Source organism: Myiozetetes cayanensis, unplaced genomic scaffold, assembly GCF_022539395.1.
Source record: "Myiozetetes cayanensis isolate MyiCay16 unplaced genomic scaffold, myiCay2020 scf14, whole genome shotgun sequence".
NCBI lineage: Eukaryota > Metazoa > Chordata > Aves > Passeriformes > Tyrannidae > Myiozetetes > Myiozetetes cayanensis.
In genome coordinates, this window is record NW_026087048.1 from 12,591,470 (window position 1) to 12,611,389 (window position 19,920).

Here is a 19,920-nt window from a genome sequence, read left to right on the forward strand (position 1 = left end):
AGTCATGACCTTGTTAAAACAGTTGATATGGCAAAACTCAGTCATGAAATAATCTATTAAATGACATATTATGATTAGTATCAGGAGCTAATCTCTCAGAAGCCCAGACAATGTGATGCAAAGGAGCTTTTAAAAGAAACCCAACGAACTGGTTTTTCATTATCTTCTGCCATCTTATTATTTCACAAGTGAGAAATCCATTAGCAATTCTGCCAAGAACTAGACAGCCTGCTTATTTATCTAACACTGAGACACTTGCATCCCATGGCTATCTTGATGTCCCTGGGAAAAAAAACAAGAGGAAAAGCAATGGAGTAATAAATTATTATAACTGTTTCATTAAAACTTAGGATGCTCTAATTTTCAAGTTTATTTGGTGTTATATTTAAATGAACCAAAAGGCAACATTGTACAGTAACATTATAAAATAAAATTATTACATATTACATTAACCAAAGCCCCATTTAAAAAAAAAAAAATCCTAAAAAGTCATTTGGGGACATATCCTCCTCTTGCTCTTCTGCACACATGATTTATTAAGCTCATTTCAAGCAACACTCTTTTTTTAGAAAAAGCAAATGGGATTTGCCCCCAAAATGGAGTATCTTTTCTTACAGTTCTTGCAGTTTCATTTTATCATGTGTAATATATCAAGTTTATAAGGCATAAATACGAAAAACAGTTCAATATGCTCATCATTATTTTAATTAAGTAATACAATCTAGGACACTTTTTTCAATCACATCAAGGATTACAAGGTACCTATAGCTTTAATTTTTTTTTTTTATACAAAAGTCTATCATATAGTATACAGTGTATTCTAGTTGGTAACTGGTTCACAAGGTTGATCACAATATTCTTGCAGGTTAATATGTCAGGATTTCACCCAGTTTGTACACTCTGCTCAGAACCACAGGGTCCCTCCTTCCCCAGCTGCTCTCCTCCAGCAGCAGCATCCCATCACTCCATCTCCATGCCTATTTTAAGAAGGGCTCTGTGCCAGATCAAACCCCACTGGGAATGGCTAGGGATGCACATCCCGTGGTGCCAAGCAGCTGCCTGCAGAGGCAGCCGGGGAGTGGAGGAGACAGCTCACAGAGGTATTTGCAGAGCAGGGAGGCAGGGAGCTGGGCTCCCGCAGCTTCCCTCATGCTCCTGGCACCATGGAAATGTTCTCAGTGACTGCGGGAGCCGAATCAAACCCCAAGACAGCCATGGTCTGGTGTGTAAGGAAACCACTGCCCCAATGGAGATGGGTGCCACTGGCTGCTTGTGCAAAGTGAGGATGGGCAAAAGCACCTCAATGAATTAGGAGCAGCGTGGATGCTTGGGATGCTGAGTGCTTGGGTTGGGCCAGCTTCATGTCACCCACGGCTCCACAACCTGCAAAATCCTTCCCAGGATTCTGGGCATCTCTAATACAAAGATTCATCTGATGCCAGCTGGATGAGTTGCACAGACAAAGAAAAAATCCCTGCACGGACAAAACCTGTGATCAGCAACATCTTCTGCACCTTTCTTGTATCTCCCCTTAGATAGTCAGATATTTTCTAAAACCAAATTGCTGAGATGCCCTCGAGAAAGTGTTGCTGATTCAGGGCTGGGGGCAGCAGGGTCAGACCACTCGTGCCTAGTGCAAGAGGGGCTGGTGAAGGCAGGGGATCTGCCCAGTGTCCATCCCTTCTCACCCTACTCCTCCCAGGGGCTTTCACCACCCATGTGGGCAGAAGGGGGACTGGCACTGTGTCACCCCCCTCGGGGCCACGCTGCTCCTTCCAACAGCACCCCACGCTGCTGTCACTGGCCAAAGAGGGGTGTCAAAGGGCTTTATGACATTACCTGGAACCAGGAACAGGTTTTTATATATATACAATCAGCCTAAACTGTGCATAAGGTAAACTGCAGTGTTCTCCCAGAGCATTTTCACATGTCTAATATTAGATATCTTGCTGGCAGCTCTGAATCGTCCCCAGGGGTTTCTCTACCTGTCTATATTTACTACGTACAGATCCTGAGCTCCAATACTCAGGTACTCTGAATCATACCATAGCCAAAGGCAGCCTAAAATAGACAGTGTGAATTGCTCCCTCCCTGCTGTGACTCTATCCTGCAGCATCTGGGAGGAAAGAGAATTTATCTTGGTAATAAGAATGGGCCAAAGCTACAGAATTTGGGTCAGGATTTGGGCCGGGCAGGCAAAGATTTTGTCTGGGGGCTTACTCTTGTTCTCTATTTGCTGATGGGATACCCGACCCTGTGCTTACAATTATTTTTCTGACAGATCAACAGTCCCAGGGATCACCTATCCCTAAATAAAACAGCACATGAGGAGCACATGAACAGCTCTCCAGCTGCAGGAAAGAACTGACACACACACCTAAAGTCACAACAAAGCCTTTGCCTCCCACACACCCTTTTCTCAATACTTTTTTTAAACCAGCCAGAAACAAACAGTGATTGCAGCACATCACAGAGAGCCAGAGGAGCATCCAATGCTCTCCAGGCTGCTGTGTCATCGTGTAGGGAGGCTGCTTCTGAAGAAACCATATTACCCTACATATAAAGAGCATTCACTAAAAGAATTTCCTTTCCCTTAGAGGACCAGCAAGATCACATTATTTCCTGAAAATACTTTTTTTTTTTTTCCCCTCCCATCTATACTTGACAGAAGAGTAATACAGTCTGGGTGTTTGCTTTCACTAACCATGACAGGCAATTTCTGTCCTAGCTTGAGAATTCCATCGACCTGCTATTTGCATTTGGGATAAAGCATCAAATGCACATTTCCAATGGGATACAGACTTCTTGCTGTCCGGTAGAGTCAACCCTTATTCTTAAATACATTAGCAAGAGGGAAGCCAAAGATCTCCCCATGCCAATTGCATTGCATCAACAGCAAGTTTCTACTAGTGCTGAAAAATTGTGCCCTTAATATAAGTGCTCAGAACCACCAGCCCTGCTGCTTGAGGAGCACTCGGAAGTGTATAGAAGGCTTGCGGGAAAAGAACCTCCATTAGTACCCATTATGCTGTGAATTATGTTATGGGCTTAAAATAGTAAAAAATAAAACAGTACTATTTAATCTACAGTGTAAAAAAAGGCACAAAGACTTTGAGAAAAAAAATTCTAAGTGTTCAGATTACATTTCCAAGAACTTTAACAGAGCGTTGCTTTGATTTGCCAGCTTTGCTTGCTGGCAGGAGTGAAATTGAGACAATTTCACTGTCTGCAGAGGTAAAGAATACTCTTTTGGCAAGGCAAGCTTGCCAGCTCTATGCAAATGTTATTCAACAGAAGCAACTGAAACCTCTTGTGATTGCTTTAAAACATAATCTTTTTGGTCTGCAGCACATTGCACTTATCTAAGTACTCAGTGATGATAGAGTGGGTCTTAGGGCAAGACCAAATACAAAGAGCCCTTTTTAATCTGAACATAGGAATGAACTCTGTTCACAGCTACACAGTCTGCTTTCAATCAAATGATCATGAAATACATAAATACTATAAAATAAATACAATACATTCAGAGTTTTCTACATTGTAGAGAGCTTTAAGACCTTCCTAGCTCCCCGATGTAATGCATATAGAACATTCCCTTCTATACAGTGCTACCTCCGTGTACCCACACCTCCATTAAATGCAACATAGCTCAGATAACCTTCCTTTTTCACCTGGATTCTCATCAGTCTCTGATTCTGTAAAACATAGCATCATTTCTTTAGGAAAAAAAAATATTGCACTTTTAAAAATGCATAAAAATTGAACCGAGTTCCCATTAACTTCACCACACAGTCTGTTATTTAAAATAAGACTTTTCCAAAAATGTTTCTCTATCTGTTTTGCGTTTTGCCTTCATTTACAGCACTCTCCATCAGTATATCCTCAGAACACTGTTCCTTAGCAAATTCCTTACAGTTTTGCCATCAGACAGTTGACACACGGCGTGAGCTATCTGAGATACACGTGGCTGGGAGTCACGGGTCCGTCCACAGGTTCAGGATTTCATTGTGCAAATGGGAACTACAATGACCAGAATAACAGTACAAGCTGCTGCTGCGATCAGGGCAGCGATCTTGCAAACCTTTGCTCTTCTGAACTCGGCTTCTTTCCGTTTTAATAAGGAATCATAGCCGGGAGTATAAATATCTTCCATCCAGTATTCTAAGTTGTTTGGGTTTAAAGATTCTTGAGTCTAAAAATTAAAAGGAAAGAGTTGTTAATTGTCTGGGATCTGACATTAATAAAATAAACTAAGCAGATGTTCCTGAAGGCCTCCCAGCTGCATCTGGATCTGCTGTCAGGATAAAGTGGGTTATTGCCACCTCTCACATCCTTTCAGTTCCTGGTTCCAATTCCACAAAGCTGACAAAAGTGGAAACAAAACATTGCAAAAAATAAACTCCTGCAACAGTAAGATTCTGCTGCAAAATCCCTCATATACCTCTGATTTGCCGGAAACTTCGTCATCTTGGATGGCATTTAAATAAAATCTCTTTAATCTGCTAGACAGCAGCGATGTCAGCAAGTACCGGCCTGTTACTGTTAATAATTTGTAAATTATTAAAGCTCAGCTGATGGGAAGGGTTCTTAACATATGCTCCCCATGTATTATATTTTATAAAGATAACCCTAATTTTGCTACCATGATTTGCTTGCCCAGTCCCATCCAGCACCCAGTCCTGCTGGAGGAGCAATTTGGAGAACCCTCTCTGGAATGGCAGTGCCTGGGGACACCAGCCCTTCATTCCAGCCTGGCACTACATAACCACAGGCAGTGGCTACTGAGCACCTCACAGAGTGGGATTCCAACCGAGTTTCCATGAAGGCTTTGCCCTCCCATTCCATTCAGCTGACAAAAAAAAGTGAAGAGAATCTCAATTGGTCACAAAAATGAAAGGCAGCCTGCACTTATCAATGTCTCCATCTGAATTATTTATTTCCATTTTTTAGTTTTTTATTCCTAAGTATTTATAAGTTCTTCAAGCTCTGCATTTTCACCTTGCTGGTTTTTTCCCCTTTAACCTTTGTGTTAGAGGAAAATGGGGGGAAAAATGGGGAAACTCATACACTAGGCATTATATTGCACTTACCAGAAGAAAGAAATAAAGCAAAAAGAACATTTTGAAAAATGACAGCATTTCCTCAAAGCTGTCTCCTGCATCTGGGGCTCCAAGAGACTATTTCTTTTTAAAAAACAAAAAAGATTCCATATAAAAATGTTACAGTGAGAATATCCTAACACATACCATTTCTTTGCATATAACATTCCTCATCCAAAGCTTGTTGGACCCTGCAAAGAAACTCCAGCTGACTTGAGAGGGATTTGAGTAAGCCTTTAATTGACTAATTCAGATTTTGTAGCCATGAGCTACTGGCTGAAACTTTGCTTTGCCTGATAGCAGCATTTGCTTTACGTACAGAACTCCTACAAGAAGTGTTTTTATAGCTACCCCAGAAATAAACAATGAAAACTGAGCAATGGTTTTATTATCATTTAATGGAGGCTGCTATGACAGTATCAATATGCTGAAACAGAGACCATCAGCCACATCTGGGATTGTACCATTTGGGGTTCAAATGACCTGTTCCAGCCCTCTGAAAAAAAATCAGCAATCTCATCTCTGAAGACATCAGAAAACAGACTGACACTGTTTCATCCCAGTGGATCATCATACACAGAGCAAAGCAATGAATCTCACACAAAGCCCACACCTGGGACTAGCTTTGGCCTGACTAGTTTTGCAATTTCTTTTTTTAAGAGGAAAACCCAGAAGACTGTCAAGCTCCAGGAGAAATTTTAAGTAAACAAAGGTAGAAAAACCCAAAAATAGCCATACTATGCTTCAAGGAAATTACAGTTTTGGACCCCTCTGCCTTGGCATTGACCTTTTAACTGCTTCAGAAGGAAGGTGCATTATTAAAAAGGCCCATTACTGTTAATCAGCTTCCTCTCCCATTTCATTGCCAGACGTAGGAATGTTCATTAAGGCATAATGTATTTACTTTCAGTTCTAATAAACTTAATCACTGGGAAAAAAACCCACTCATCAGTCTGTGTCTATTTTTTAAGTTTGCCAGTAAGCTCTATTACAAAGTCTAGACATGGGCTTTGCGGGGTAGATGCAATTCTGGCAGTCTTTTTGGAGGGAGAGAATCAAACCAGTAAAGTTCTATCACCTTCATCCTAAAGATAAATGATGGCAATAAGCAGATTTCTCTGCTTTGCTCATAGTCACGCAGGGCTGCTCACAGAGAACGAAACAGCCCTACGAGGAGCAGATGGAGAACACTTCTCCCAAGGGAGCTTTGCTCCCAAATATCACCTCCCTTACTGCCTCGTGAGCAGGTAAGGGATGCTTTGTGACTGTCTGCTGCAGAGGAACTTCTGCTAGCCTGTCCCTACTCTAGCAAGCAGACTGCAATACCAGGGTTAGGAATTTAATAAGCCCTCTAAAGCTTTTAAGACCCAAAAAGCAGCAGACAGCTGAGGCAAGATGCAGCCTGGCCCCTGTGCTGCTTGGTTTCTCTCCGAGGGCACTTTAACCATAGCAAGGAGCAGGGGTTGGTGAGGACAAGGAAATTTGCATGAGCTGAGCAAGGAGGTGAATTTGTTGTGCAGAAATTCCTGCACAAACACTCATAGGAGGTGCACTACAGCACTGTGTGGGTAATGGTTTTTACTCCAAACCAGCCAACTTGAGGTCCTGAGGCATGGCATGGGTCCTGAGACTTGGTCTATCCAAGTCTTTCTCACAGCATCCTCACGTTTTCCTAGGGCTTAGTCTGATGGGTTTGGAGCTGGGTTAGGTACCTCAGCACTGAGCCATTGAGGGCTGGCATGGAGCAGCAAGTCCAAGGCTCTTGCATGTCACTTTCCCTGGCAGACAAGCTGTGGAGACAAGCAGGCTCCCTATCTGAGTGTGTCTGCACCCCACAGACTGACTGCAGGGCTGACACACCCTGAGCTGTAGGTCAGTGCACCCCAACTGCTGCCAAGCCTGTAGCTAACTGGGGCAGCCTGCTCTGCTCTGGGACACACACACGTGCAAGGAGTCCACAATGCCTGAGGTCAGCACCTGATTCCCCACTGGTTCTACATCCTACTGTCAAAATGATACACAGTGATCTTGTGCATCAGAGTGGATTTCATTATGTGATGCATTTTGGGTTTCAAGACCAAATAATGCAGCGTTTATTTGGTCTTTACACATTTGGATGTCATTCCTCATGCTTCCTCTTTAAACCTCTGCTCAGGTATCTATCTTCCTTCCCAGAAGATGTCTTGTGTTTATCAGACTAGACAGGATATCCAATGTGGGTGCTCATTTTATATCAGGCTTGTGATTTCAAATACAAAACAGTTTGGGGAAAACTGAATCCAAAATTTGAGTTTGTCTCCCAGTAAGTTGCTCTGCTGTGCCTGTTGCACAAGAGCCTGCACAGTTACAAGCTGAACCAAAATGCAAAACAAGACACAGCTTTAGTTGACTGGCTGGTTTCCAACAGCCACTTCAAAGCTGCAATGGTGACGTGTTTCAAAACCAGTCATAGTACTGAACATCTTCTACAAGTACTTTTTGTCTCATATTCCTAGTAAAATGGAAAAAAGCCCCTAACACTTCAATTTTCTGTGAATAATTCAGACAGAACAAAGACAGATGAAAAAGCAGCGATTGCAGTTCCTGCACCACTCTGCCTTGCTGCAGTTAGGGGCAGAATCACCTCTGCAGTTCTTTATAACCCAACTCTTCTTTAGAGCTACTAAAACCAAGTGGCTTAGCAGACATCTCTCCATTGCAGACTTAGCTGGGAGCATCAACTTGTCAAGGATCACCATTCAGCAACGAAACAACCACATTCTTCATTGTCCCTGGCCAGGATGGATAGGGATCAGCAAGATTAGAGGCTCAACACCGCATAGCTCCTTCCTGAGCTATCCAAATCCCTTCTTAAATGCATATTCTGGCAACATCCCTTTGCAATCAAGCCATTCAAATCAAACAAATGGGACTCACCTGTAGATCCAACGCTGCAATCTTGCCTTTATCCCCTGAATTCCTCGTGTATTCCTCTATGGTCCATGACGGCTGGGCACGTTTCACTTCAGCCAGCTCTGTCAACCTCATGTCTGTGTAGAGTGGGTTGCTTTTCATGTGTGACTTGAGTGATGCAGGGTAGGGATGAGGACTAAAGACTTGCTCAATCAAGAAAGCATCTTTTGGTTGTTTAGAGAGTCTATGTGGCTGTGGGATTTCGTATTGCCTGTCTGCCTGCAATAGGGTTCAAAAGAATTTGAGAGAAAAAACAGGACTATGAGGGAGTTAAACACAAAGGACAGAGATATTCCTTTCAGAATCAACACACAATAAAAATTTATCACCTAGGACAAAGGTTTTGGATGATCTTAATCCACTTGCCCACCTTCTTCTCTCAACCACACCAAAGAAGTATTTTACAGACATAACTCCACATTCACTGTAATACAAACACAATGCTGATGCAGAAGAGGAAATTCAGGGTCTGTAATGTTTACAGATCATAACACTATTCTGTAAATGGCCCTGACATCCAGAGAAGCCAAGCTGATCTGCAAAGGCTGTGAGACACATGCAGGCTTCCAGGTTTCTGTTTCCAGACCAAATCATAACATGAAGCAGTCTTAAGGGAAGCCCCCAGCTAGCACACCCTTGGCACTGCACCATCCATGGTACCATCCAGTGTCAGCCACAGTCCACTGCAGGAGTGAGGAAGGGACTTTCAAAATCAAATGTCATCCTGAGAAGAGCAATGCACAGAAAAGCCAAGGTTTGGGCTTACTAAGGGTAACCCTCTTCTGCTGTCTAGTAAGAACCCATGGTTTATGGTTTTTTGTTCACCCAACTGCACTTATTTCCATCAAACCTCTTCCTCTCCCTTCTCAATCCTTCTCTGTCATGCTTCCCCATTATAAGGAGGTACAGTATGCCCATCTTGTGGTCCCAAATGACAAGGGAGCTGCAGGACCCCCAACCCTCCTTGCTGTTCATGAAACAGGAACAAGCACCCACACCGTGCAGTTTCAACTGAGCAGCATCCAGAGCCCAGCACAAGGGCACCCATGATACCCACGTGATCTGTGAACAGGGCACTGGGCAGCTGTGGGGAGGATGGGCAGAGTTTCTCTGACCAACAAAACCAAGACCACAGCTATGCTGCAGTTCCACAAGGGAAGGCTTAAGAGCTATTTAAATGACTGTCAAAGTTGGACAAAGAGGACGTAACTACAATGAGCATCTCACAGCACACATACAGGCATTCTTTTCTTGAGGGATTTGAATCCATGAATCCATTTTGTTGGCTTTTAAATATGCACATACTTCTCTGATAAATGCCATCACAATTCAATTTCAAAATATCCCTTCTAAAACAACCACTAGAGAACATCAATTTTCCCCACACCCTTTTCACCAAGATAATTACCAGACCTCCTTATATTGCCACTGATGGTGCAGAATACCATCATCTTCCAAACATGTCACCCACATTACCTCCTTCCCTTTCCAAAAAAGCAAAGCTTTTAAGGAGCAACTTGGTCATTTTGTGGCTGCCAAGCAAGAACATATAGGTAGAAAATCACTCAGTTATGGTAACAATAAAGACAAACATAACATGGGAGGGCAAAGTATTGTCACACCCTAAGGCTTCTGATGACTATGGAAGACATTCATAACTAGATCTTTTTTTAAGTGCTTATTATGTGAAAGTTGAAATTACCTCTTTAGATTTCCTGTGCCAATCCTTATTTTCTCCTCCATCTCTGTCTTTCATTTCCTCCTCCGTAATGCCAACTTTGTTGGTGTAAGTAATAGCTCTCCAGTCTCGGGGAGAGTTTGAAATACTTGCTATTTTGGATTCGGTTGCACTGTTTTCTTCTGTTAATGATCTCGATGACCTCCTAGTAAACAAACTTTTTTTTAAGGCTTTTACTCGAAGACTCTCACTATTACTTCCACTGGCGTCTGAACAGCACCATTCTGGATTGTTCTCCAGTTTGCCTCCATGAGGAGTATTGTGGCACTGAAATATCTGTGGGGAGGTACTCTCATCTGACGCGGCCTCACTCGTCAAAGAATTCAGATCTATTTGTACGCTGACCTTCTCTGGCTGCTGGATTTTCTGATCCAGCTTGCTTAATTTTCCCAGCACTTGAGAGATTTCTTCTCGGACACCTGAAAGAGACTCCAGTTTCTTCTCTATTTCACCAATCCTCAAGACCAATTTGCAGACGCTCGTTTTCAGTTCATCATCTGTGTTACTGATCTCTGCCCGGACTACTTTGTCCAACTTGTTACAGGCACTCCCATTGGAGATCTTAGTCAAATTGTGCTCAGGTGAGCTCTCACAGTCTGATTTATGCACCTGAGACAAGGAACCAGTGCTGTTGTAGCATGAAGACTGCATCACTCCTGTGGAGCCGCTGATACTCATGTCATCCAAAAACCGGAAAATGTCACTGATGTCATCGCTCACAATTTCAGAGTCGTCATCTGACTGCTTAAGAGAGTGCCGCTCGCTGTACTTGGCTTGGCCAGCTGAACACAAATCCTTGCATTTCTTGTGGTCCAGAACTTGCTGCTCCGTCTGTGTCCCGACACTCATGGTCCTGTCAATGCTTAAGATCTGGACAGAAGTACAGTTAATGCTTTTATCCTTAAACTTTTTGACTTGCTCGTGTTTCTCCACATCCAGAATGGAAGGAATCTCCTTGGGTTTGTGCCCATTGGGTTTCACAGCGTAATTTGCCTGCATAATTGGTTGCTGGTCCTTCGCATTTAGGTAGGACTGATGTCTGTCAACTGAAGGAAAGTTTGGAGATGGGTTGTTGGAAGTCTGGTATCGCGGTTTCTCTTCAGACTGTTTCCTATTAAAGAATGATCGTTCAAAGTCAGGGACCTCCTCAGTATTTAAACTCCAGCTTTTAGCTGGCCAGGCAGTCTGCTTGGTTGGCTTTCCAGTCCACTTTTTGGTGTCCTGGGGTCCAAGAACAGTAGTTGGGCCAAAATATGTTGAAGCTTGAAGATCATCTAAACTTTCATGCTTCACTCGCCTTTTGTCTGGTATAGGAGAATAAACTGGATTCAAGTATTGGCTGCTGTATGGCATTTCAAAGCTGTGGTTAAAGAAAGTCTGCTTAGAGCTTTCTTTCCTGTTTTGAGGCTCTCTGTGTCCATCTTCTGGCGTTTTGTTGGATGGTATTAAGTTGGGAGATATTGTAATCAGATTATGAAAATCTTCTTTGAATATATTTCTCTTCTGGACACACGACTGCATCACGAAAGGCTCATCATTTGAAATGAAAGTTTCCTTTATGCCTGCACTTATAGGCAAGGAATCCTGGTCTGAAATAGATTCATTTTCAATGTTCATGGGGAAATACGTACTCTGCATCTCACACGGTGGGGACGTGGCGATGGAGTAGGACGCCAGTGCCTGCAGCCTGTCCAGAGAGGCAGCCCGGCCCTTCATGTCCTTATTAACGCCAAGCAAAAAGTTGGGTTCTGATGAGGGGACAAACTGTTGGCAGTCTTTGCAGTCCATCTTTCTGCATTTTGAAGACCTTCTGACTGGAAAGCCCCTGCTAAACTCCTGGTCGTTCAGCTCGCAGTTGGGCACACAGTCGGGCACACAGTCTGCCATATTGCAGATTTCCGTGTCAGACCTACAGGACTCAAAGGACTCTTTCTTCTTCACTTTATGCCTTGCAACTGGAAGCTTCTCCTTGGCCACTCCCCCATTCATTTGTATGAGGTTGAATATTGTTACTATATCTGCTGCAACCATGATTTTCTTTGATTGCTGATTGTTTACAGTGCATCTCATTTTGTCTTTGAACAAAGTCGCTGGGAAATTGGGATCCAGGCAAGCAGTGTAAAACAGCACGCTTCTGAGCTTGGCCAACTGGGATAAATCAAACCTTGCACACAGGGACTTGCAGAGATCCTGGTAAGAAACAGTATTCTGCTTTGTGTCCAGCTCCTCCAATATCTTCACCAGGAAGAGTGAGGATTCCTGGTTGGACTCCATGGCTTAAGTGTATTTTGTTGTATAGCCTGGAAACTGCGTTCCACTTCTACAGCAACACAAAAAAGAGTGTAAGTCACCCACAGATAATACCCAGGACCTTGTAATTCAGCCCCAGGTGGGGCCTGGCTCCCTAACCATGCAGTCCAGGCCTTGCTTTTATAACCCATCCTCTTGTTCTGAACTCCAGGCTGTAATCCTTGCATCAATGAAATCAATAATCCAGTGGAGTCAGGGTTTTATCCAAGGAGGCTCATTTATGCCCATGTCTACTAAAGTGACTAAGTGAATAAACAGTAGAAGTTTTGCAGGGGCTGAATTAAGGGCAGACAGACAACCCCAGCCTGCTTGCCATGGGGATTCCACAGAATTTCTTACCAACGTATGAGAGGTTCAAAGCACAGACATCAAATTGCTTGGCAGTAGTTCTAGCCCTGGCCTAACCAGAGGTGATCTACTGCACCATGACAACCCCAGCTGTTTTCATATCTGAATGCAAATCTCTCAAGAAGATTTTCTGACAATAAACTTCTGACAGGTTTTTAGAAGTTATCTGAGCATGTAATTACCACCTAGACTATTTTAAATCAGTATTTTCTCCTCTACTCTGAATTATCTCCTTTGCATACCTTGACATTTTTTCTCAGAAATGCTTTTTCCTACATTTATGGTTCAGAAATGGAAAAGTTACCAAGTCCCACATGAAAAGTCTGTGTGAGCCCCAATTTCAGCTCTAAAGTGCAAAATGTAGCAAGGAAGAGAAAGAGTTAAATAATAAAAAAAAAATGTTACTGAACCTTGAAACCAACACAGCAGATGCTAGAGGGCTGGCTGCCAGTCAGGGTGGATTTGAAGACTGAGAAATATCTAGAACAGAGAACATCCTCTTCAGTGATGTGCTCCCAGAGAAACCTGAGAGTGCATCTCCATTCACCATCCCGAAATGACAGGGCAGAGGTGGAGAGCAAAAGGTGCACATTTATGTGTCTAATAGGAATAGCTCGGACAAGCACAACTAACACTAGCAAACATCTTGGGAAGGATATAAACCTCTGCACTTTCAGAGTTGAAACCAACCTATAGCTATTACTGATTAGGAAAGGACGGTGATGATTTTTCATCTGTCTATTGTGAATATCTTTGTCGGTGTCTCTGCGGTTGGGCACTAGGAAAGACAGACCATGGGATGATGCAGTCTGGCAATTCCTATGTTTGGTCACTCAGTCTTTGTTATTCTTACTGATAGGAATGACAAAAATATTTTCCCTACCCCAAAAAGGTATGGTGACTTTTCCCATTCACTCCCGCCTTTAGATGACACCTGGAATTAGCCTCTCCACCTCCATCAAGGGCAGAATATCCACCCAAATGGCAAAGCACAGAAGTCAACCTTTCAGGGTTTGTTATGACTCATTTAAAAAGTCACCTCCCAGCCAAAAACCTCAGGACTCCTGAGCACCACTCCAGGAATACAGGGCTCCTGTTTTCTGTTTTATCTCTTGTAGCCTTTCATCTTGCCCTGACATTACATACTGGCAATCACTATCAGTGTCAGAAGCCAGAGTAATTCAGCTTCCACAGCAAACACCACAGTAGCATCTTCCAGAGAGACAGAAGAAAACCACCCACTTGCCCATAAGAGCATGAAACAAGTCTCCATGTAGACTTGGATGTTTATTTAAGTGGCATCTTTCTACTGCCTATGATCAGAAGCTGAGCAGCAGCAACATAAACGTGTTTCTGTGATTGTAAACACGACTCTCGGAAACCAATGGCTACAGGGATTTTCCAACACCCCCGCTGCATGCATGTTTGCTTTTAAAGCTCCTGTATTATGCATAGCAGCACAACTCTTCTGCCAGCTGACAGAAGACAAAAAATGTTTTACTGTTCTGTGCTCAGCTCCAAAAAGTAATTCTAAAGGCTGGAGGAGGGTGGTTGTATCCCTTTTTCTCTCTATGAGCAGTGTGTGCTCCAAGGCACAGCCTTTTTCACATCCTTCCTTTGTATTTCTCTGGCGTGTCACCGTTAGACAATGATGCTTCCAAGGTCCAAATCATGCTACCTGCCACCAAGGCCACCAATCCCTCACAGAGTAAACTTCACATGTGGGACTCAGAGACATTCCCAGCTGCCAGGGGACTGGCATTACAAGTCAATTTTCTGCATGTTGTAAATCTGCCACTTGGGACAAGAGTGAAAATATGTCTTTTTGTCACCTCCAGGCTGAATACCAGCAAAAGCAACCATCTCCTCCCATTTGTAACTTCACAGCTTCTTGCAAAACCCTCACCTGGATGTGCATTTTCACAGCCTGATGCACACTCTACACTCCCTGCACTGGCCTGACAGCACCCTGCCTTCTCCCCATTCACACTCCTGCAAAAACACAAAAATAGCCAGTTTGTGATAAAGTATTTTTGTAAACTGTCAACCCATTTTGTTCCCCACCTTTCTGTCTTTACTCTCTCATCCCAGTGAAGATATTCTAGGCACAGTTTCTTGAATTTTTTTGCTTTGTACCAAGGCATTCTTAGCATCAGAGATTTTAACTTCAATTCAGGTTTCTAAACCCTGTGCATCTGGCAAGACTTTGGTGCAGCCTGATTTTCAAAGCTGCTGAGTGCTGACAAATTCATTGAGTGGAAGCCCTTCTGCATACCCCCAGTCTCACACTGTTTTTATTTAGCACTAACAAGAAGCCTTTGACTGGGGACCCCAGCCCACATCCAAGCAGATCTGAAGCACAGATCCCAAGCAGTAGAGATCTACTAGACCTGCTTTAGCTCAGTCCAGACCCTGTGCTCCCAGACTGAAACCTGGGAGGTGGCAGTTAGCTATAAACAAGTGAGAATACAGGGAAGTGGCACAGGCTTTGAGACAGGGGTGACCAAGAGAGAGCTGAACATTCTGAGGTGGGAATTTGACCAGTTCACTCAACTGAGCCTCAGCTACAGGAGGTGGGAAATGAAAAGGCAGGCTGCAAAATCAGATGTAGGCCTTGGGGAAAAGAACGCTAGCTAGGGGTTGCAATAATTTCCTCTTCAACCCTTGGCTGTTCACAAACAGCTTTCTGGTGTGGGGGATCTTTAGGTGTGAAAGGTACCTCTGGGCTTCAGCCTGTGCATGGAAACGGGTGCTCCCTTGTGCCAGAGCATCAGAAACATTGTTAGTGGAGCATCATCAACAGATTCGGGCTGTGAAGAATAGGATGTACCACTCCATAAGGATAATATATAAGGGCCTTAAAATCTTGCTTCCTGGGCCAGGGATGTAAAAACCTCGTGCCAAAATTTTTTGTGGCACATTAAGCTCCTCTGTCTCTTGTCAAGTCTCCTAAGAGCCTGCGACAGAGACAGGTGTCTCTTGGCAAGTCACCCCAGGAGCTGCCACATCCCAGGTGCCAAGCACTTGGCCGTGCACCGTCTCAGCTGTTGTGTCCACATTCATTCATTATCTCTCAAAGCAGGACCGGAATAGACCTGGACGTGGCACATAAATGCAGAGCTCTGAAATAAGCACAGAAAGGTCTTTTAAGGAGGGTACAGGGTCACGAATCAGTCAAAAGCAGCAAAGTGAACGAAAGCACCCTCAGCAAGAGCAGCAGCACAGGGTCTCCTCAGATGGCCTCAATTCCACTGACACCCTCGTGCCTTACCCTCACTACCAGCAGCTACACGCAGGCTCCACCATCCCCACTAAAACTGATTTTGGTCTCCAGAGACATAGAGCTAATCAGACACAGGGACAGGATCTAGGTTGTTTATCTTCAGCAAGACCATCTCTGACCAAAGGAACCACTTAACATTTCATCCTTAATGGTTTTGCTATATTAACAAGGGGAGGGTTGCTTTGACTCAGCTTCCCAATATTCGACATTTGCTGCTCTAATAGCACAATTATATCCCAGCATGGATTGTACAGCATCATATTGCAAGGCCAGTCGATGGGTTCTGACTCTCCTTGCACGCAGATGAGCTCCAGACTTACCACAAATCAATGTCTTTTTGCCCTGCACCAAGAGCAATGAACTGAGTTCTCATCTTACCATTAACCCACTATCTTCAGTCTCCAGAGGAGAAGTCCAAGAATATTACAATTGCAACCTCCATCCCCAGTGGAGTTTTCTGCCGCACAAAGGGATTACAGTGTTCTATTTTCTGGTGTCTTTAGGAATCAAGCCTCTGTAAAACCTCTCCCCTGTGGTTCTCCAGACCAGGGGAACCTGCAGACTCTTTCATGCAGCTTGCTTCCCTGCAGAACAGCCAGAATGCACTTTCCCTTCTCACCACCTCCCAAATCAGTACTGGGATGGGGGTGGGGTCCCCTCACCTCCTGACTACCCTATAAATTCACCATCCACAGGAATTCATGAAATTGGTACTGCTCCCCAGCTGCCCTGGCTACTTTCCCCATGACACCTTCAGCCCAGACCTTGCCCCATCAAATGGGCTAAGGGCAGTGCACAGTGGGGCAGACAAACCGCAGCACAGGATTCAGGATAAAGTCCCACCACTCAACTTCCCTGAGCAGCTGCAGGGTGCCAAGGTGCCTTGCACGAGTCTGAATCACAGACATTGGCAGACAGACAACATCATCTTCCTCTCTTCTTTCCTCCTTCATTTCCTTCCCTGTTCTTTGTGCCTCTGACATTTGCTCTCCCCATTTCCCAATATCCACAGCAGGTGCAGCTAATACACAGATGTGACTGCTGGAGTCATCATTTCCCCTCTCCCTTTGATTTGCTAGCAGAGAGGGAAGCAGCATCCTTGTTTTGCTTCCCCCCACGGTGACTAACAGGCCACCCCAGAATGCCATTACGGTGATGGCAGACAGAGCAAGCGATCCTCGCATAAATTCCCTCAGAAAGAGCCAGCTACTTCAGCACAGGAGAACATTATACAGAGCCTGTGATATGCAGTTTTACTACTAACTTGAGCTCATAAATCATTCAGCCTGTCTTCCCAACACCAGATACTATAAAACAAGGCAGGCAACGCTCGCCTAGCTTGAAACATGTAACCCACTGAGATGGAATTCAGTTTTTGTTTTCTCCCATCCTCGTGAATCCGTTTCTCTGTCAAAACAATAAGAAATTTCTGACGAAGGAACCTCGAGCCCCATCTGGCTTCCATCGCGCACACACACACACACGGGAACCGGCACTCGGGGAAACAATGCCCGTCTCCGCACACCTTATTCCTCCAGCCTTCTGCTGCTCATTAAAAAGAAAACTAAAAAGCGCACTTCAGAGCCCTGGCCGCGCGATGGCAATTGTTTCTCTCCACCTTTCATTGCAAAGTCCTCCCGAAGAGCCTGACACAGGTTGGCTCCTCCGGACCGCTCTACGCAGGAGTAAGGTGGGCTCCGGTCCCTCGGGCAGGCAGGAGCTGGTTCTGGCTCCCTGCCTTGCTGGTGTGGTTTTTATTCACTGTTCAGAACCGAAGGGAACGATCGCCTGCAGCCCGGGAGCTCATGATGCTGGTGCACCCGCTCTCGCCAGCGGCTCGCTGCTGTTCTGCACAGGAACGACGCACGCCTTGCACACCCCCGGGCATCCCACCGCCAACCCCACCCGCGGTTCACCGGGGGGTCGCTGGGACTGGCGCTGGAAGAAGTTGCTATTTTTTCTGGCTCTTATCTTATGTGAATGAGCCCTGGAAAACCGCGCTTTACAAACCCAGCTCCCTAACAGAGGAAGGCTCTGCTGTTAAAGGACTCTGCACAACACTTCAGCCAACCCAGCCGCCCAGAATTCGGCAGTTTTTAAAGGATCTGAGTGCGTAAATTAACGGGGAACTTGGGGATAAAGGCACCAAACCCTCACAGAGGTGTCAGGGCTCAAGTCGAACCAGGTTTGCCATTGATTTTTCTTGCACAGTAACATTAAGCTGATTATTTGCATGGTTCAGTTATGCAATCCAGGTTAAGGTACCTCTATGGTCTGGAAAACTGCAAACAATCATTCTAAAACTGTGCAATAAATTACTTGAATTATTACTGCATCATACACTCTTGGTTATTCTTTGCCAACTCTTGGCCCATACAGACACACACAAATACTGTTCTCCCAATTCTTAGTGCACATCCAAGTCACATTTTTCCCAGAAATTTCTGTATAAGGAGACACCATTGCAAACACTGACAGCCAGCCACAAAAAAGTCTAACTGAATTAAATGTGAGCAATTTATCCCATTTATGGGCAACCTGGATTTTTGCATAGCAAACCTATAAGAACCTCACTGCCACCAGGACCTGACTGCTCCCTCACCCTGGTGGGTCCAGCTTCCCACCCCTGGCGTTCCCCATCCCTTCAGACTCCCTGCTTGGGGCTTTGGGGCCCCGGGCCCAGCGCAGTGGTCACCCACTTGCTCCCCCTCCAGCTGCCCTCGGGCAGATCCGGTTGTGTTGGACTGAAGGGGAGCTGCCAAAGTCACAGATGGAGTTTTAAGATTATGGAGTTTTAAGATTATGGAGTCCCCCCTTTCCCGGGGAGCCTGACAAAGAAGTGGGACCCCGGGGCACCGGTGGGGACCACAAGGGCTGCGGGAGGTCTCTTACCTGCACTTACCCCTCCTTCTCTCAACCTGGCAGGAGGGAGCCGGTGCTGAACCCGCTTCCCAGCACGTCTGGTGCCCAGAGCATCCCTGGGGCTGGGGAGCTGGGGGCGCTTGTCCTCGCCACCCCTTTCTGCCAGCCCACCCCTCCCGCACCTGGTTCTCACCTGGGGAGCTCCGCCTGCCTCTGGCCGGGGCAGCGCGGCCGTCACGGTTGGCTCTGCCGCTGCAGCAGCCGCTTCCCGGCCAGGAGGAGGAGGATGAGGAGGAAGAGGAGGAAGAGCCCGAGCCTGAAGCGCCGGCAGGATGCCATAGCGCCGGGCTGCGCTGACAAAGGCGCCAGCAGGTTGGCATGGGAGGAGGGAGCGAGGGGAGGGAGGGGAGGAGAGAGAGAAGAGAAGGAGGGGAAACGGGAGAGAGGGAGGGAGGGGGCTGCACAGGCCGATCCTCCCCGCACCGCCCCCCGCGGCCGCAGGCGCGGCGGGGCTGCCCCGATGAGCCCCGGGCGCTGCGGCAGCGCCGGCCCCGGGCCCGCAGGGACGGGGCACGGAGGGGGCCGGGGAGCCCTCGCCCCCGCTGTCTTTAGACAGTTATCATTATTACTGTGATTATTAGTGTGAGTCCCTGCGCTCCGCGGGGCGGGAAGCAGCGCCCCGCTCCCCCTTCATTGCTATTTCCCTGCACCCCGGTCGGAAAGAGGGGAGCAGCCCCGCCGTCCTGCTCCCGCACTTCCAGCCCCGCCGTCCTGCCTCCCCCACCCCAGTCCGGGACGAGGGGACAGCGCCCGCAGGCTGGTGCAAAGGCGTGCAGGGAAGGGGATGTCCAGTGGGAAAGGAGCCTCTTCCCAGCAGGGGACATCGAGAGCATCAGTCTGGTTAAGGAGCAGCTGAGGGAGCTAGGGGTATTCAGCCCGGAGAAAAGGACAAGGGGGACCTTATCGATCTTTACAAATACCTGAAAGGAGGTTGTAGCCAGGTAGGGGGTCAGTTTCTTCTCCCAGGTAACAAGTGACAGGACAAGAGGAAACGGCCTCAAGTTGCACCAGGAGAAGTTTAGACTAAATACTAGGAAAAATTTCTTCACTGAAAGGTGAAGGCTGGAACAGGCTGCCCAGGGAAGTGGTAGAGTCACCATCCCTGGAGGTACTTCATGTGGTACTTAGGGACATAGGTTAGTGGTGGACTTGGCAATGCTGCGTTAACAGTTGAACTTGGTGATCTTATAGGTCTTTTCCAACCTAAAGGATTCTATAATGGAACCCCAGTGCCCACCTTTGTATGCCCACCGCTCTCAGGCTGCAGC

General features: G+C 45.8%; 1 protein-coding gene across 3 annotated transcripts; it reads right to left on the minus strand.

The window, feature by feature from the left end:
- Positions 1 to 322: 322 nt before the first annotated feature.
- MINAR1 (membrane integral NOTCH2 associated receptor 1) lies at positions 323 to 18,957 on the minus strand. 3 transcript variants are annotated; one of them, XM_050309664.1, is made up of 4 exons: positions 18,786 to 18,957; positions 9,754 to 12,109; positions 8,016 to 8,270; positions 323 to 4,192 (listed from the first exon to the last, which is right to left on the minus strand). In XM_050309664.1, exons 2-4 carry the CDS (start codon positions 12,061 to 12,063, stop codon positions 3,995 to 3,997), a joined length of 2,763 nt encoding a protein of 920 aa, XP_050165621.1. In that variant the 5' UTR covers positions 12,064 to 12,109; positions 18,786 to 18,957; the 3' UTR covers positions 323 to 3,994. The 3 variants fall into 3 exon arrangements, with proteins under 3 accessions (XP_050165621.1, XP_050165622.1, XP_050165623.1); XM_050309665.1 differs by lacking the exon at positions 18,786 to 18,957 and adding an exon at positions 12,858 to 12,877; XM_050309666.1 differs by lacking the exons at positions 323 to 4,192; positions 18,786 to 18,957 and having other exon boundaries at positions 8,089 to 8,310; positions 9,754 to 12,591.
- Positions 18,958 to 19,920: the final 963 nt, after the last annotated feature.

Coding starts and splice junctions, on each gene's coding strand:
- MINAR1 (XM_050309664.1), bottom strand. CDS start 12,063: ATGGAGTCCAACCAGGAATCCTCACTCTTCCTGGTGAAGATATTGGAG. Junction 8,271..9,753: donor GGCACAGGAAATCTAAAGAG/GTAATTTCAACT, acceptor ACCCTATTGCAG/GCAGACAGGCAATACGAAAT. Junction 4,193..8,015: donor TTGCAGCGTTGGATCTACAG/GTGAGTCCCATT, acceptor TTTAATTTTTAG/ACTCAAGAATCTTTAAACCC.